The sequence below is a fragment of the Mirounga leonina genome, unplaced genomic scaffold (assembly GCF_011800145.1).
Source record: "Mirounga leonina isolate KUSES-001 unplaced genomic scaffold, KU_Mleo_1.0 Mir_151, whole genome shotgun sequence".
NCBI lineage: Eukaryota > Metazoa > Chordata > Mammalia > Carnivora > Phocidae > Mirounga > Mirounga leonina.
In genome coordinates, this window is record NW_023270377.1 from 93,006,856 (window position 1) to 93,026,172 (window position 19,317).

General features: G+C 42.5%; 1 protein-coding gene across 1 annotated transcript in view; it reads left to right on the forward strand.

The window, feature by feature from the left end:
* Window positions 1–19,317, forward strand: part of TMEM163 (transmembrane protein 163) — a 226,354-nt gene that overhangs the window by 163,175 nt on the left and 43,862 nt on the right. Inside the window, exon 5 of the mRNA XM_035008154.1 lies at window positions 18,233–18,329. Within this exon, the coding sequence (XP_034864045.1) occupies window positions 18,233–18,329 (97 nt within the window). The remainder of the gene's footprint in view (window positions 1–18,232; window positions 18,330–19,317) is intronic.

The following is a 19,317-nucleotide window of genomic DNA, read 5'->3' on the forward strand; positions in this document are numbered from 1 at the left end:
CCAGCCTCTGAGAAGTATAGCCCTTGCCACCGTAGGCTGGGACCCTGTTGGAGAGCATAGGGCAGTTCCCTGGGCCAGCAACTGCAGCCTGAGCTGGCGCAGAGGATAGAGGGTGGCTTCCAGACCATCTGCTACACCTCCTAGCCCCCTGCAGTATTTCAGGTGATCCCACCCCATGTTTACTTTGACTTGTCCTTGTATTTATTCAGCACTACAGCAGGTTATATTTAGGTTCCTTAATTTCTCCGTTCCTAAGATAGGCAGGATGATAACCGATGTGTAAACACTAACGTTGATCTCTTAAGATGGTGGGATGGGTGATGTTTTCCATTTGCACTACTGATTTAGGGACCAAATCAATGGCCCATGTAAATGCAGATCCGTGTATTAAAGGGAAGCCTTAGTGTTTTATGAATCTAATAAGAGAGATTAGTGTAGCTCGAAGTTGCAGAATTTATAGGAACTAGCTCCTTTGGGCGAAGGCTTTAGGATTAATCATTAATGTGCTTTTCCCAAGTTATAATAGAGTGAGTCTGTAGTATTTTAATATTCAAATAATTTAAAATCATTCTTCTGTTTAGAAAGCCAGTTTGCCAACTCAATGGATGAATAACATTTTCTTTTAAAACACTCTCTTTTTGAATTATCTATTTTTTCTCTCTTACTCTGGGAAATGTCAGCCCTTCAAATTAATAGAGTGTATAGGTCACAAAGAAGTTGCAGAAATAAGTAAGATTCAGCCAAAAACATGGTGAATCTTTTTTTGCCATCTGACAGCTCTGGAGTAATATATGAAAGGAAGCCCATAATTCACACATTGCTCAGTGTGAAACTTGTATTTTTTTTCCTCCTAACTTGCCAGTAGGTAAATAATACCTACTGTTCACTTAAATTTTAGTTATGCAAATAAATCTGTGCCTCAAACTGATTGATTTAAAATAAAAATCTTCAGTGACCCAGAATTCCCACTGCTATATTTAGACTAGATTTTTAGAGTGTCAGGGCCTTGGTAATTAAGTCGAAGTTGCTAACTTTCAAATAAGGAGACTGAGCTCTAGAAAGGTTTTACTATTTTTGTATTTTTCCCTAAATTAGTGGCATTGATAGATCTAGAACCCAAGACTCCTGAGCCCCACTCCCAACTTAGTGACTTTAGCAGTGCTACTGTTTTAAGTTAAAACATTCTGGACATAAAACTCTGTGCAACGTGTATGTGTGTGTGTGTGTCTGTGTGTGTGTGTGTGAGAGAGAGCGAGAGAGAGAGCGAGAGAGAGAGAGAAATGGACAGAGCACCCACCTAAGGAAAATTCCAGCTTGTCTACGTTTCAGGGCTCAGATTTAGATTTGAGTCCCAACTCGACTATTGACAGGCTTTACAATCCTGGTCAGGCCGTGGACTTTTCCGAGGCTTTCCTCCGCTCTCTCCCAGAATCCCCCTCTCTCATCCTTCTAACTTGTCAAAGGCAGCATTGGTGAGAAATCCACAAGTCACCGAGAGTTCTCTGAAAGTCACAAACTCCTGCCCCACATGCCAGCGGGTGTTTGCTGTAGAGAACTCATATCCATAGAACTTGGCCCTAAGATTCTGCTTCAGACGGGGTGTGCTAAGTGGTGGGTTTTACCAGAAGTCCCAGTTATGGAAGAAAGTGCTATAGGATCAAATTAGAAACATTATCTTCAGCATTTTACCTATGTTCAGTATCATCTTACTGACATGTAGCATTTTACCCATTATCTTATTTATGTTCACAATTTTGGGAGGGAAGTATTTTTATTATTATTATTATTATTTATTTATTTTTTTTTACCAATTCTATCTTACTTATAATTGAATAATTCCAAGTCTTGGAGAAGGAGACATGCACAATAGAGCGTGGATAGAAGCTTACTATATTGTCCCAACAACAGTGTGGAAACCCACCCAAGAAAACAGCATCCACCTGCGCTTCCTCACGGTGCAGGACCCACAGGAGATGCTCAGTTAAAACTGGATTAATTTACACCAAGCTTGAGACTCGATAGCAGCATTCGATGTCGTAACCAGGATACAATAAAAGGAAATGTTAAAAGGGATGTAGCTGGAGAAGGCATTTTTAGAAACTGTCTTTTCATTATAAAAGTACAGCACAAGTACAGAAAAGTAAAAGGAGAGGAAGTCCATCTTCTTAGTGTTGTTACTTTTTAGTATATTTTCTGCCAAAAATGTTCCTCTGGTTTAGATTAGATGTATTTGTATTATGTATTTCTCATCTGTATACATAAGATTTTATATCCTGCTTTTTCACTTAATATTTTATCATTTGGACCCTTTTTTGTTATTGACAAAAGCACTCTTAAATAGCATAGCGCTTAACAGTCGGCTGAATTGATGTATCACAGTTACTTCAACACTCCTTCTGTGGCACATTTAACTTTTACACTTTTCAATATAAATAATGCTGCTATATGAACATTCTTCTGCAAAAAGCTTGCTCTTTAGGGATAGATTCCCAGGAGTGGATCAAAGTGAACGTACAGCTTAAGCCAATTACTTTAAATACCGTAATCAAGTAGGCTAGCAACACTGGAGAATACGTTACCGAGGAAATGATAGACTATTTTTTAGGGATGAAAAGAAATAAAAGATTCAGTTAACCACATCGTGCTGGTAAGCATGTGTCCTGAAGGTGCAGAGCTTTTCACTTCCCACAGAGAAAGAATGGTAGGATTGGTGCCTGATGCCTCTACCCCAGGGGTGGGAGTTGCAGGGATCATAAGGAGGCTTCTGTCCGTGTGTGTGTGTGTGTGTGTGTGTGTATGTTTTTTGATTTAGTGGGAGTATTCATTCAGAAGTGGTTTTCTGTATGTGTCTGGGACAGTGGGATTGCCTGCTTCTTCAGGGTGGACTAAACCTTGAGTGGATTCCTGTTTGCAGCAACAGAGCTCCCCTCAGATAGTTTGTTTTGTCGTGATGTGATTCTTAACAGCCAGCCACCTGCTTCAGGTCTAGATGGTGCTTTTTTGAGATAGTTTAAGAAAAAATTATTATTTGAGGGGAGGGAGGAAGGGCAGAGGGAGAGAGAATCTCAAGCAGATTCCCCACTGAGTGTGGAGCCCGATGTGGGACTCAGTCTCACAACCCTGAGATCATGACCTGACCTCAAATCAAGAGTCAGACACTTAACCGACTGAGCCACCCAGGCGCCCTGCTGCTAATGTCAGATTTTTCTCTTTCAAGAACCTTGTATCTGTCAGTTTTTTTTTTTTTTTAAGATTTTATTTATTTATTTCAGACAGAGAGAATGAGAGGGAGGAGGGTCAGAGGGAGAAGCAGACTCCCCGCCGAGCAGGGAGCCCGATGTGGGACTCGATCCTGGGACTCCAGGATCATGACCTGAGCCGAAGGCAGTCGCTTAACCAACTGAGCCACCCAGGCGCCCTGCTACTAATGTCAGATTTTTCTCTTTTAAGAACCTTGTATCTGTCAGTTTTGCTGCAGTAACAAACACACCCTCCAAATCTCAGTGATTTGAAACCACAAATATTAATTTCTCAGTCATTTCCCACTTAAGCTGAGGTTCGATGGTAGCCGTGCTCCACATGAGTTCTTAGTCCAGGTCTTAGGCTGGGGAAATAGCTCCTCTCTGAGGATTGCTCTGCTTATTTCACAGGACAGAATAGGGCCAAGCCAACCACGCAGAGCTCTTGCTCAGGAGTGGTGTATGTGGTGTATGGCACCTCTACTCACACTCTGTTGGCCAAGCCACGTGTCCAAGCCTGACAGTGGGTGGGATGCACACTTGCCCTAAACAGAAGTGTGAACAGCACATGGCAAGGGAAGGAATGTGTAGGATCAAGTTTGTTGGGAACAGTGATACAATATACCATGGGCCTACTGGGAATTGACCTTCTCCGTTTCTTCTGCCTTCCATCCCCTTGTCCACTGCTGTGCAGAACCTGGCTCTTGGCAGGAACTACCTTGGCCCTAGGGCAAGGAAGTCTCCAGAAACAAAGGATTTACTAACCTAGTATGTGGCCTTTCCCAATATTCTCCTGTTATTTTCCCATCAAGAGGTGGCATCTCTCTCGCCTCCCTTTAGTTTCAGCAGGCCATTTGTAACCAGCAGAATGCTCTGGAAAGATGCTGCATGACTTCCAAGGAAGCCCCCGCAGCTTCTACCTGATTTTCAGGGAACACCTGCTCTAGGGGAGTCAGCCCTTCTGCAGGAAGCCTGGCTACCCAGAGGGATGTTGGTTAACCACTCCGGTTGAGTCCCAGCTGAGCTTGATCCCAGTCATCTCTACAGTGGGATGAAGCATCTCTGTTTTCAGTCCTTGTTATCATTTATGATTGATTCAAAGTCCAGTGGAAGAATATCTGATTAGCCCAAGCTTGGGTTGGGTAGCTTGGTTCAAGGGCAGGGTGCACTTACCATCAGTTCTCCCCTTGAGGACGGTGGGGATGAAAAGGAGGTTTGAGGCCCACAACCACTGAAAGGAGCAGGGATGCAGTGCAGAGCAGCCTCCAGCAGATGTTCATGATGGGTACTGCCCCAGTCAGCTGTTGAAAATGCAAATCGAATCCTCTTACTCCACCATTTCCAAAGCAGTCAGGGGCTCTGCATGGTTTTCATAAGAGAGGGTCTACACCTTAGCTTGGTACGTGAGGTTCTTCGGTGTTGACCCTTGCACACCTCCCTGCCCAGCTTCCTGGCTAGGACCCTTCATGGAACCTTTATTCCAGCCTTATTCAGGCACTTGGGATTCTTGAAACACTGATCTCATCCACGTTCAAGGATATAAACACAATCTGTGTGCTGATGACTCCAGTTTATGTCCCCACTTGAACTTCTCTCTGAAACTAAACTTTTTATCTCCAACTGTTTTCTCAATACCTCCACTTGGACGCCTAGCAGACATCGCAAACTTAGCGTGTCCCAAACTGAACTCCTGATCCCCGCCCCCGCCACCTCCCAAAGAAACCTGCATCTCTTGGGGTCTTCCCTAGCTCAGGAAATGGCATCTCCATCCTTCACTTTTCACAGGTCACAGACCTTGAATCACTGAGTCTTGTTTACTTCAACTGTATATGAGCAAAACTTGTCAACGGTACCTTCAGAGTGGATCCCTGACCAGACCAAAACTTGAAATCAGAATATGTCCCATGGGTCACCCCTTCCATGTTGTAGACCTGGTCCAGGACCTATCAGTTGTCACTCTCTCACCTGTATCACTGCATGACCTTTAACTGCTCTCCCTGGTTGCCTTTGCCAGGCAGCAGTGATCCTGTTAGAACATGGGACATCACAGCATCCCCAGGTCAGAGCCTCCAGGGGCTTCCTATCCTTATAAAAGCCTAAATCCTTCCAGTGGCTCCGAAAGTTTGCATGACCCTGCCCTCTGACCTCACATCCACCACTTGCCCTCTTTCTCACTCCTCTTCAGTCCATTGGCTGCCTTGACGTTCTTGGATCACATCAAGCAGTCTTCTGCCTCAGAGCCTTGCTCCTGTCTGTGCCTGGAAGCTTCTTTTTTTTTTTTTAATTTTTTTTTTTTAAAGATTTTATTTATTTATTAGAGAATGAGAAACAGAGAGCATGAGAGGGAGGAGGGTCAGAGGGAGAAGCAGACCCCCTGCCGAGCAGGGAGCCCGATGCGGGACTCGATCCCGGGACTCCAGGATCATGACCTGAGCCGAAGGCAGTCACTTAACCAACTGAGCCACCCAGGCGCCCTGCCTGGAAGCCTCTAACCCCATGTGTCCGCATGATTTGCTCCCTAGAACAGTTCCTAGCACAAAGTGGGTTTGTAGTGAAAATGTGCTGACCAAGTGAATTCTGATAATGCCTTTGCACATACTTTCCCTTTTCCTAGAATATACTCTTCACTGCTGCTTACCAAGCTAGCTTCTTTTGGTTCTTTCAAAGTCACCTCAAATCTCAACTTCTCTAGAAGATTCCTGTGTGACTTAAATGCCACCTCTCTCTACTCTTTGAGGAGAAGGACTATCTTGTCATTCTATCTAGTGCAGAGGAGGCTTTTTGGCACTTGGTAAACCCTCAGGAAATACCTCCCTCAGTCTCAAGATTGACGTAGTGTTTGTTTATTTTAATAGGTGGTACTTGCACATTGTTTAAAAAAGAAACAAAAAGCATGATGGGGTATGAAGGGAAAAGCAAGCCTCTCTTTCCCCTGTGTTTTCTGTAGAGGCTGTTATCATGTTCTATCCATAGACAAGTAGTTATACATTGCGTAAATACTTAAGAAAAATTGAAATTGATAATTGATCTAACACTGAAAATTCTTCAGTGGCTCACTTGGAATAACCAGTTTGTCTAAGTAGTGATTCTGGATGTTTTTATTCTCCTGAGAAACAGGTTCACCCTGAAAGTCCTTTTCAAATCTTTCTAAAACCCACCAGTCTATTGCTTACTTCACTAGGTTGAAAATAGTGAGATACCAGCAGATCTGCCTTGTATCTCACAGGAACTGGTAGAAACCAGCCCCTCCCTGCCTCCACGTCTACCCTCTGCTAGCATCATCTCTTTCGAGGTTCATTGGAGTTACCTTCTCTTTGGTCTTCCTGCTTCCATTGGCCTGTTAGCAACAGCGTGGCCATCACCATCCTATTTAAGTCATTTCTTTGATCAATCCTTTGTTGGTTTCCTGTCCCACTCAGAATAAAGGCCCCAGTCCTGGGTATGACCTTGAGGCCCTGCATGGATGCTGTATTCCAACCATGCTGGCCTCGTAGCTCTTCACTGAATAAGCCTGGTTTCCTCCTCCATGGGAGCCTTTGCCCTCTGTTCCCTCGGTCCACAGTGCTCTTCCCACGTAGCTGCACAGCTCACTCTCTTTTCTTCTAGGTCTTTGGTCAGATGTCCTGTCATCAGAGAGAAGTGTTGACTACTGTATATAAAATGGCACTCTCATTATTCTCCTTTATGCTGCTTTCTGCATCCTGTGCTTATTTGCTAACCTTATTGTCTGACTCTTGCTGTGTAAGCTCCATGAGAGCAAGAAATTACTCACTTTCTTGTTTGCTGCTGAATCGTTGCACTAGAATGTAATAGGTGTTGATTGGTATTGGTTGATGGATTGAAAGAGCCTGGGTCGTGAGTCTCAGCACGCACTCCCCTTGTGGTGTGTATTGGAAGCAGAGGTACTAGGTAGGGTTTGGCAACTATTAGGATGGCCGTTTCCTGTTCCTATCTCTCCTTCTACCTCTCCACACCCCAGAAACAATGGCGTGAGATGTAGGGGCCCCAGGAAAATGGCCTTGGGAGGCCGGGCTCAGGAGATGCCTCTTTGGCTAGGCTCAAGGTATCTGGCTGGCTGGACATTTGTCCTCAAGCTTAGCAAGTCCCAAGGAGACTCCCTGCCAGCCCCGACTCCAACCTCACACTGCCTGCTCAGGAACGTGCGCCACCTCTTCTCCTTTGGCCAGTCTCAAAATCAGGGTTGTCCTTGTGTTCTTCCCCACTGTCCAGATCCAGTTGGTTCCTGAGTTCCATCAGTTTAGGCCCCTCAGTGTCTTTGCCTATCGACCCTCTTAGCTGTCCTGGCCCCTGTGTAGGGAGTCATCACTTTGTTTTCTTGGCCACTAGCGTTGTCTCCCAGCTGATCCCTTGCCTCTAGTGTTTCCCTTCACTCTTGTCAAACCCCACCCACAGTCAGAGGGTCTTTGTGAAGCCCAGATGACACTGTGGGCCTCCCTTGCTTAAAATCCTCCAGCAACTTCCTGTCATCACTCAAAAATGTGTGTTTCACTTTGATGATCTTTGTCCTATCTACATATCACTTATGCTGTTATTTACTGAATATTTACCTAAATGAAACCTTAATTTTCCCCTAAGCAATAATATCTTTGAAGGATTGGGGTGATAATTGGTTTTTTTCCTACTGTATGTTGAAATATGTGCATATTAAATACAACACTCTGGTCCCTGCACCATCTAAGAGCCATGGTTTTGCACCATCTTGAGGAGACTTTCAGGACACAGAGGGACATTCTTCATGTGGCCCTTGCATTGCTGCTCTCCTTATGCCAAATGCTTCAGGAATATCCTCTCCACTTTTTTTTTTTTTTTAAAGATTTTTTTTGAGAGAGAGCATGAGAGGGGGGAGGGTCAGAGGGAGAAGCAGACTCCCCGCTGAGCAGGGAGCCCAATGTGGGACTTGGTCCCGGGACTCTGGGATCATGACCTGAGCTGAAGGCAGTTGATTAACCAAATGAGCCACCCAGGCACCCCTCCACTTTTTTTTTTTAATTAAAAAAATTTTTAAATTGAAGTACAGTTGACATACAATATTATATTAGTTTCAGGCATACAATGCAGTGATTTGACAATTATAGACACTACAAAATGCTCACCATGATAAGTGTGGTTACCATCTGTAACCATGCAAAGTTATTACAATATTATTGACTATATTCCCTGTGCTGTACTTTTCATCTCCGTGACTGCTGACTTTATATTGGGAAGTTTGTATCTCTCAATCTCCTTTGCCTGTTTCATCCATTCCCTCCCCCCATGGCAACTACTAGTTCTCTGTGTTTATGGGTCTGTTTCTGCTCTTTGGTTTTGAGATTCCGCATGTAAGTGAAAGCATATGGTATTTGTCTTTCTCTGACTGACCCATTTCACTTAGCCTTATACTCTCTAGGTCTGTCCATGTTGTTGTGAATTGCAAGATTTCATTCCTTTTTTATGACCGAGTCATATTCCATTGTGTGTGTCGTGTGTGTGTGTCTGTGTTTGTGTCTGTGTATAGCACATCTTATTTATTCATTTGTTGATGGGTATTTAAGTTGCTTCCATAACTTAGATATTGTAATTAATGCTGCAGTAAACATAGGGGTGCATATATCTTTTAAAATTAGTGTTTTTATTTTCTTTGGGTAAATACCTGGAAGTGGAATTACTAGATCATATGGTATCTGTATATGATGAAACTCCATACCATTTTCCACAGTGGCTGCACCACTTTGCATTCTCACCAGTAGTGTATGAGGGTTCTCTTTTCTCCACATCCTCACCAACTCTTGTTTTTTCTTTTTGATACTCGCCATTTGGACAGCTGTGAGGTGGTATCTCACTGTGGTTTTGATTTGCATTTCCCTGATGATCAGTGATGTTGAGCATCTTTTCATGTGTGTGTTGGCCATCTGTATTTCTTCTTTGGAAAATGTCTGTTCAGGTCATCTGCCCATTTTTAAGTAGAGTATTTATTTTTTGGGGGGTGCTGAGTTGTTTAAGTTCTTTGTATATTTTGAATATTAACCCCTTATTGGATATATCATTTGCAAATACCTCCTCCCATTAAATACATTACCCTTTTGTTTTGTTGATGGTTTCCTTCACTGTGCAAAAGCTTTTGAGTTTGATGTAATCCCAATTATTTATTTTTGCTTTTGTTTTTCCTGCTTGAGGAGGCAGATCCAGAGAAATATTGCTAAGGCTGATGTTCTACAATTTACTGCTTGTGTTTTCATTTAAGTGGTTTTATGGTTTCAGGTCTTATATTTAGGTCTTTAATTCATTTTGAGTCTGTTTTTGTGTATGATGTAAGAAAATGGTCCAGTTTCATTCTTTTGCATGTAGCCATCCAGGTTTCCCAAAACCATTTATTGAAGAGACCTTCTTTTCCCCATTGTGTATTCTTGCCTCCTTTGTTGTAGATTGACCATTCAAGCGTGGGTTTATTTTTGGGTTCTGTATTCTGTTCCAGTGATCTGTGTGTCTAATTTTGTGCCAGCACCATACTCTTTTGATTATTACAGCTTTGTAGTCTATTTTGAAATCCGGGATTGTGATGCCTTTAGCTTTGTTCTCCTTTCTAAAGATTGTTTTGGCTATTGGAGGTATTTGTGGGTCCATACAAATTATAGGATTCTTTGTTCTAGCTCTTTGAAAAATGCTGTTAGCATTTTGATAGGGATTGCATAGAACCTGTAGATTGCTGTCAGTAGTGTGGGTATTTTAACAATATTCTTCCAATTCATAAGCATGGTATATCTTTCCATTTATTTATGTTGTTTTCAGTTTCATCATTGTCTTACGGTTCTCAGAGTACCTATCTTTCACCTCTTTGGTTAAATTTATTCCTAGATATTGTATTCTTTTTATTTAATTGTAAATGGGATTTTTTTTCTTAATTTCTCTGCCACCTCATTATTAGTGTATAGAAACACAACAAATTTCTGTATTAATATTAATTTTGTATCCTATAACTTTAGTGAATTAATTTATTATTTTTAAGAGGGTTTTTTTTTTTTTTTTGGTGGCATCTTTAGGATTTCTCTATCTAGTATCATGATCTTCAAACAGTGACAGTTTCATCTTTCTTACCAATTTGGATGCCTTTCTTTTTCTTGTCTGATTGCTATGGTTAGGGCTTCCAGTACTATGTTGAATAAAAGTGGTGAGAGTGGACATCCTTGTCTTGTTTCTGATCTTAGAGGAAACACTTTCAGCATTTCACCATTGAGTATGTTAGCTGTAGGTCTGTCATATGTGGCCCTTATGTTAAGGTATCTTCCCTCTAAATCCACTTTATTGAGTGTTTTTATCATGAATGGATATTGAATCTTGTCATATGCTTTTTCTGCATCTACTGAGATGATGATATGATTTTTACCCTAACTTTGTTACTGTGGTGTATCATACTGTTGATTTGTGTATATTGAACCACGCTTGCATTCCTGGAATAAATCTCACTTGATCATAGAGAATGATCCTTTTAATGCATTATTGAATTCAGTTTGCTAATATGTTGTTGAGGATTTTTGCATTTATGTTCATCAGAGATGTTGGCCTGTAACTTTTTTTTTTTTTTTTTTGTAGTGTCTTTGGTTTTGTTATCAGGGCAATGCTGATCTTAATAGAGTGAATTTGAAAGCATTCCTTCCTCTTCTATTTTTTGTAATAGTTTGAGAAGAATAGGTTTTAGTTCTTTTTTTTCCTGCTTTTCCAAAGCCTCTTTCCTCATTCTTTTTTAAAATTTTACTAAGTTTTTAATTTTAATTTCATATTGTTAACATCCATTGTTATATTAGTTTCAGGTGTACAAGGTATTAACTCTTCTGTAAATGTTTGGTGGAATTCACTTAGGAAGACATCTGGTCCTGGACTTTCATTTGTTGGGAATTTTTGATTACCATTTCAATTTTGTTACTAGTAATCTGTTCATGTTTTCTATTTCTTCATTATTCAAATTTGCAAGATCGTATGTTTCTACAAATTTGTCCCCTTCTTCTGGGTTGTCCAATTTGTTGGCATATAGTTTTTCTTAGTATTGTCTGTAATCATTTGTATCTCTGTATTACGAGTTGTAAATTCTCCTCTTTCATTTCTGATTTTATTTGTCTTTTTTTTTCTTGACGAATCTGGCTAAAGATTTATCAGTTTTATCTTTTCAAATGATCAGCTCTTAGTTTCATTGATTTTGTTTGTTTTCATTTCATTTATTTCAACTCTGATCTTTATTATTTCCTTCTTTCTACTAACTTTGGGCTTTTCTAGTTCCTTTAGGTATAAAGTTCAATTGTTTATTTGAGATTTGAGATTTTTCTTATTTTTTGAGGTAGTCTGTATTGCCATAAACTTTCCTCTCAGAACTGCTTTTGCTATGTCCCAAAGATTTTGAACCATTGTGTTTCTATTTTCACTTGTCTCTGGGTGTTTTTTTTAATTTCCTTTTTGATTTCTTTGTTGAACCATTGGTTGCTTAGTAGCATGTTTAGCCTCCATGTGTTTGTGTTTTTTTCCACTTATTTTCTTGTAATTAACTTCTAGTTTCATATCATTTTGGTCAGTAAAGATGCTTGATATGATTTCAGACTTACTAGATTTATTGATACTTGTTTTGTGGACTAACGTGATCTGTCTTTAATAGGGACATGAACATATCCATGCACAGCCCCTCTACTTTGCATTTTCACTGAAGCAGGGCCCCACAGTGCTAGGTCTTCACACTTTTGCTTGTAAAGTCCCCTCTGCATGGAGTGTCCTCCCTAGCCTTCCATTTTTTCTGCTTAGTGATTCCTGTCCATTCTTCTAGACCTAGCTTAAATGTCACATTGCAGGGGTGCCTGGGTGGCTCAGTCAGTTAAGTGTCTGCCTTCCATTCAGGTCATGATCTCAGGGTCCTGGGATCAAGCCCCATGCTGGGCTCCCTGCTCAGTGGGGAGTCTGCTTCTCCCTCTCCCTCTGCCTTTCCCCTCCACTCATGCTCTCTTTCTCAAATAAATAAATTTTTTAAAAATCTTAAAAAAAAAAAAAGTCACACTGCAGAGTCACCTTTCCTTCCCACTCTGTCTCCAGGTTGTATTTCACCATGTTACTATGTTCATTTTGTTTCTTGCCCATCTTCACATTCATAAGTAATGAGTTCCTGTGATGATTTTCAGGTTTCCTGTGCTACATTTGTGCTCTCAGGAGACTGCGAATAGATTGTTTTCCTTAGCCTCAAGGCTTGGCATGTAGAACTTCAAATGTGAATGACTGAAGTACAAATCCCCTTCTAAAAAAATGGAGTTAGCCCTGGTAGAGCAGTAGCTGTGGCTGAGATTGACGGACAATAGATGAGAACAAGAGTGAGACTTGGCATGTAAACCTGGGGAGTTGGAGGAGTTTTCCGGGGGGGGGGGGGGGCAGTGATACATTCATTAGTGGAAAATACCAAAGACATGATACTCCTTTACAACAGCAGACCCTGCCAGCCCACATTAATTTACCTGATTCTGATGAGTAGCTTTTGGGATTCCCTCCCTCTTTCCTTCTCTCCCATCCTCCCTTCCTCCCTTTCTTCATTTTTCTTTCTTTCTTATCGAGAAAATATAGAGAGAGTATAGAGATAGACAACAAACATATGTACATATACACCGATGAATCTGTATTTTCAGCGCAACCTTTAGAACTGCACCGTCTGATATGTCACTACATGTGGCCATTTAAATTATAATTAATTGAAAGTAATTAAAATTAAAATTCCATTTCCTCAGTTGCTCTAGCAACATTTGAAGCACTCAGTAGCCACATATGGCTAGTGGCTACCATGCTGGACAGTGCGGAATAGAACACCCCATCATCACAGGAAATTCTACTGGACTGCATTGCTGTAGAATCTAATTCTTTTATAAATCCCTCATGTTGACTTTTGTCTTTATGATTGAAGCTAGGAAAAAAAGTCCTGTGTAAATGAGATTTTACTTGGGTGGGTCTTAGCTTGTACATTCATACAGATATAAACAAAGGGCCATTTGTTGAGGAAGGTGGTTACATGTGAGTTGGTGGTTACATGTTGAGGAGATGGATGATCTTACCATGGAGAGTGCATTGACCACTTTCCTGGAGAGCTCTGGCCTGGGGAACCATTCACACCACAGCCTGTTCACTGTGCAGCATCTAGATAGATGAGGATGAAGGTAGAGAAGAGAGATGGGAATGTGGGTGTGAAAGGAGGTGGGGTCTAGAGCTTAGGAGAATCAAGGGAAGGAGGAAGATGGTGGTCTTTAATCAATGTTTGGCATAGACATTATAGAGAATGAGAAATGGCTCATAAGCATTCATTTCTCACTTTCTCCTTCCCTTTACCCTGCCTCCAAATGGACTTTGTGGCTTTATTTAAAATGGCAGAGCACATGAAGGGAGAGAGAATCTAGCTGGAATAAAATAACACCAGAGATTGTGCATCCCTAAGTACTATGTTTGTGCTCAACACTTGACTGTCTTTTATTTTTCATTACTTCACATTTGAACAGTGGCCCAGATTACAAGTGCTTTGGGCACCAGGATGAAAGATGATAAAACATCGATACTTCAAGCTGTGGACTGAACTGATTAATTACCAGGGCTACTGTGTTTTAGGTCTTTTGTAAATTAGAGGATGACTAGACAAAACTTCTCCTGTTTGAGTGTTTGGATCTGATGGAAAATAACTTAGAACTGGTATAAGACCCATGCTTTATTAATGTGAATCACAGGCCTTCAAACCTACAATTGACAAAGGACCAAACTTTCAACCTGACATCATTTTGGATGTGAGAGTATCTGTCCGTACATTTTGCCCTTATAATTTCATCAGCAAAAAAATATTAATGCTTACTTCAAGGTTATTCATAGAATTACAGTGCTGTGCACAATTAGTAATCTGTAGCCTTTAGCAGAAGAAAAAGAGATGACCAGTGGCTTTAGTCATTTCTCTAGATTTTACTAGTCATCTTTCAGACATTAAATGTCTTGGGAAAGACTAATGTAGGCTCTGTCTTGACTGCATCAGAAACACCGGAAGGGCTTATTGAAACACAGATTGCTGGGCCCCATCCCCAGAGTTTCTGATTCAGCAGATCTGGGGTGGACTCAAAAATTTGCTGTTCTAACAAGTTCCCAGGTGATGCTGATGCTGCTGTTCCGTGGACCACTCTTTGACAACTAGTGGTCCTGTGGGGAGTTTAAATTCAACTTCAGTCTGTGTTCATTTGGGGGATTATGTTGACGGAGGCCTTGTATTTGCCTCTTTCCTGACTCAATGTTTCTCTCCTCTGGGGTATGGGCAAGAGCGAGAAGGAATTTGCATTCATTCCAGTGACCTGGCTGCTCAGTGCTGTCAGGCTGTCAGGCCAACGCACACATTGCCCTTTACTTGCCAGGCCAGCCTCGCCTGGTGACGTGCTGATGGGGCAGTGACCCTCCATCGCTCCCCCTTCTGCTTCCTCGCAAACTAGGAAGCAGCCCACGGTTGCAGAAAGAAGCAGCCGTATTTGTAGTGTTGGCTCCTGACCCAGATCTTGCCTGCATCCTGGAGGCCACCGCAGTCCCAGGGCGGTGGAGGTGTGAGGATGTGATGTGGATGCAGAGAGTCTTCGAGTGGCCGGGTGGTTGACTGGGGCTGGCTGCTAGGAGGGAGTCAGGAGACTGGGTTGTATTTCTAAGTGGACTTCAAACTCCTTGGGTGACCTTGGACAAGCCCTCCTCATCCTTGACTTTCCCATTTTGACCACTTGTGTTTATGGAACACACCTTTTTCCTTCCCAGCCTGAAAAATCACAGAAAAACAGAAACTCTGATCTGGTGAGTGGCCTCTGGGGCATTTATGCCCTGCTGTGCAGACCTCTGAGTGCCTGAGGACAAAGCTGCGTGTAAACACAATATATTATTAATAAAATGTTAAAAAAAATAGCATCACACCCTCTGCTAATGATAGCTGGTTTAGGCTGTGGGAGCAGCTTTGACACGCAAGCTCCCAGCAGTGTTGAAGGAAGGGTGACCATGGTTTTTTGAATTTGCAGCACGTTTAAAAGAAGATGAAAACAGGGCTTTAAAACATGTTTGAGCATATTCGCGGGTGTATTTGTGAAGAAAATAGGATTATACTTTTTGCAAAATTGAACTTTAATAAACCAAGACATCAATTTCTTTTGATTTCCATTACACTTCAGAGTGGTTTTATAAGGTGGGCTATTCATTAGGCATTTTGGCTAAAGTATCAGGAGTGTCCTTCCCCTTCCCATCTGTATTGGTAAGTGGCTGATGCCCCTTAAACTCCATGGGGGAACACTTAGAAATTATCGAGTAATTACTTAATCAGCGACTCCGTCTACTCTCCAGATGCATATGGGGCACCTGCTCTGGGCTCCTGTAGATACCAAGATATAAAAATACGGTTCTTGCCCTTAAGGGATTTGTAGTGTAATTTTGCTTCAAGATACATAAGCAAGATAGTATGTAAGGAGACCATTGCATCCTTTATATTTGTCTCCTTATGAAATGTAAACAGAGTTCAAATCCACTCTTTATGCATTATAGTGGTGTTTCTGCAGTGATCTGGAATAAAATGGGTTCCTGCAGCATCACTGTTACCTGTCAGCAAGAAGCTCAGACGTTTGTTCCCTGCCCCCCCCCCCCCCCCCACCAAGGGAAATATGGAGATGAAGACTCCCTGGGGATGTTGTAATAAACTGTCCGTAGAAGGTCTAGCACCCAAGTGATGCCTTCCCCACTTGTGCCTCACAGAGAGAAAGCTGCTCAGTAAGAAATACACTACACATCCCGTAGGGACCATTAGACCTCTTCCTTCCCCACGAGCTGCCATGACCACTCGCGCCCTGCCTTCTGTCCAGGGAGTTGTGACTTTCTACGCCACACTGGGAGCTCCCTAAGGGCAGGGCCCCCCCTTGGGTCTAGGTGCAGGACTCTCAACCCCAGTGTCTCTGGGAATTGCCTGGGAGCTTTGAAACAAATGCGGATGCTTGGGTTCACCTCCCCCCCTCCCCCTCCCGAGATTCTGATACAGTTGAATTTGAGAGTTCCCTGGACGACTGTCAAAAACACTCCCCAGGTGAGTGCAGTTTGCCCTTGGGTTGAGAAGCACTGAGTTGGTGGTTGACTTTATCTGAAAGAGGGAATCAGAGAGAGTCTGTGGTAGACCCTCAGGAATTTTTTGAATGGAGAAAAGCTCAACTTACATTGGAGGACTATTCTGACTTTACGCTCTTTTCCTGTGAATGGGACCCCCCCACACACACAGTGCGCAGGTAGGAATGGTTATTTGAGGTGCTGGTCACACTGGCCTATAGCTTGCTTCCCCGTGGGCACAGCTGGGTCTCCGGGGCCAGTGCCTTGGGAGCATTGATCCCCCAATCCCGGGGTTCTTCAGTTTTGCTCAGTTATCTCGTCACTAAAGAGCCTCCAGTAGATGGACCTAGTTCCCTCATGACACCCCTCCTGGCTTCAGCCCCTTTGGCCCCATAGCCCTGCCAGGACTGGGGTTACCAGCCCCAGGTTGAGGGCCTCATGTCAGCCTTCTTCCCTCCTGCCACTGCGTTGGTGAGTACTTACTGCCTGAATTACCTTTTTTCCTCCTTGAGTCTGTGTCCCCCGCAACCCAGGCTCATCCCCCCATGGTGGATCACCCATTTTGGTGCCTAGGGCCAGGTCCTCTTTTGCTCAAGTCTGTACCAAGATCCCCAGCCCATTCTCTACTTTTCCTACAATCTCTAAATTTTGTGTTACGCACTAATCTGCAGTGATCCCTTCTCTCTGTTTTTGAAAGACTAAAACCTACAACTAGAGTGTGCGTTAGAAGCCTTATTTACCCGCTTATTTCTGACGTTGAGGTTTGGGGGACCACGTCTGCCCATGGGCTCATCAGGATTCTAACTAAGTAGGTGTTACTTCAGTGTTACGTGGGCGATTTTCGGCCGTTCTGTTAATCCAGAGAAGGGAATCCAAGACGGACAGTGAAAAATGGTTTTATTTGATAGTTGAGAGAAATGGCCTGAGGAGGCTGCCAAGTGATGGGGACATCAGGTTGGAATAGGAATGACTTAGGGCTAATTGTACTTGTTAATTTTTCTCTATTTTTGTTCTCATTTGGTGTTTTGACTCCTGTATTACTATCCTCATTTCCTCGTGTTTACTTTCATGTTTCATCTTTGCTTCTCCTGCAAATTGTTGCGTCTGGTTTGCCAGAGAAAGCTCCTATGTCCTGAGCTCCCCCAGACTTCCCGCCAGCCCCCACCCCACACCCCTGGCTGTGCATCCTCTGGTTTTCCTCCTGCCACCTGCTGTGCTAATGTCTCAGTTGAACTCATTCTTCCTTCACTCCTCTCCTTTCTTTTTAAAGAATTGCTTCCTCTTGGCATAAACACTCTATATCTTTTGTTGTTACCAAATCATTCTTCCTTCTTATCTTTGGGAAAATACAGTGGTGTCTATCACGTCATATCAGGAAGAGACCTCCAGAGTGGACTTCCCCTTTGTTTAGGCCAACATTAATGGGTTATTTATTTATTTACTGATGCTCATTTCATCCTCAGGTGGAAAATATTATTCCCATTTGACAGGTGAAGCTAAAAGAAGTTCAGTAGCTTGACCAAGATCAATGGTAGAGCTTGGGGTGTTTCAGGCCAGAGCCCTCACTCTTTGCTGTTAAACTGAACCCTCCAGCTGGAGGTGAACCGGCATATTGTGTTGCCAGGCCGAAGGGATAGATTTAACATCCTTGAAATTCCTCCCATGCCAGCATTCATGGGATGCTCTGAGATTATGTAGGATGGTGAGCCCTTTGCCCATGGGGTTGGTTTTGCTGATAAATTGGCCTGGCATCCTAGAGATGATTCAGTATCATTTCTCCTGGTGGGCATGTGGCGAATTATGGGTGGCTACCAGTACCTGGGGTTGTATTATTGTGTAAGTGAGCGGAGCGGACTTCTCCCGGTTAAGATTCTCAATGTTTTGTTTCTTTGCAGAGCCTGTGTCATCCTGGGGGTGATATTCCTTCTGTCATCCATATGTATAGTGGTCAAAGCCATCCATGACCTCTCAACAAGGCTGCTCCCAGAAGTGGTAAGGTCCTTCTTCTTTCTTAACAGTTTTTCCTGGAGGTACTAGCCTCCTGTGTTACCTCTCATGAAGGATTTACTGGGGCAAGTCGGGCGGGTGGAGCGAGAATATACAGCATTTTAGGAGTCCAGAAGAACTCACTGCAGAGTGTGAATGATTTGGCAGAGTGAAGCCCTGGGCAAGAGGAAAAAACTTCACGTAGTTGAGATGGTACTAGGTTCTGGGTTCTGTGTGTCTCTCCTTAGATGTTTTGACTATTTTTAAAGCAAGATGTCTTTTATGTGAAAAGAAACGGGATGTTTTTATATAGCAGAGTGATCCAATCTGTGTTGTTTGCATCTGTTGTTCTTTGTCTAGTCAATGTTTATTGTAATAATTATTTTCCTCTTTTGCACCTTGCATAAATCCATTCACATTGGATTTTTTTTTTGGCAGAACTAACATTTGGATGCGGAAACTGGAGGACACAATTTCATATTAAAATGTGTCTTTGACTCTTTGTTCTTTGGGTGAGAGCTATTACCTGCACTCTGATTCCTTTTTTCCCTCTTCTCTTAGGAGTGCTGGAGGAAAAAAAAAACTGCTTTAATGTCTCCTATCAGGTTATATTCATAGAAGGTAGCTGACTTACTTACCAAGAGATGGAGATGAAGCCATTATGATGATTCTCTACATACAAGTTGCATAGTGATTTTTTTTTATTCTTATGTTAATCCCCATACATTACATCATTAGTTTTAGATGAAGTGTTCCATGATTCATTGTTTGTGCATAACACCCAGTGCTCCATGCAGAATGTGCCCTCCTCAGTACCCACCACCAGGCTAAGCCATCCTCCCACCCCCGCTCCCCTCTAGAACCCTGTTTGTTTTTCAGAGTCCCTCGTCTCTCATGGTTCGTCTACCCCTCCGATTTCCCCCGCTTCATTCTTCCCCTCCCGCTACCTTCTTCTTCTTTTTTTTTTCTTAACATATATTGCATTATTTGTTTC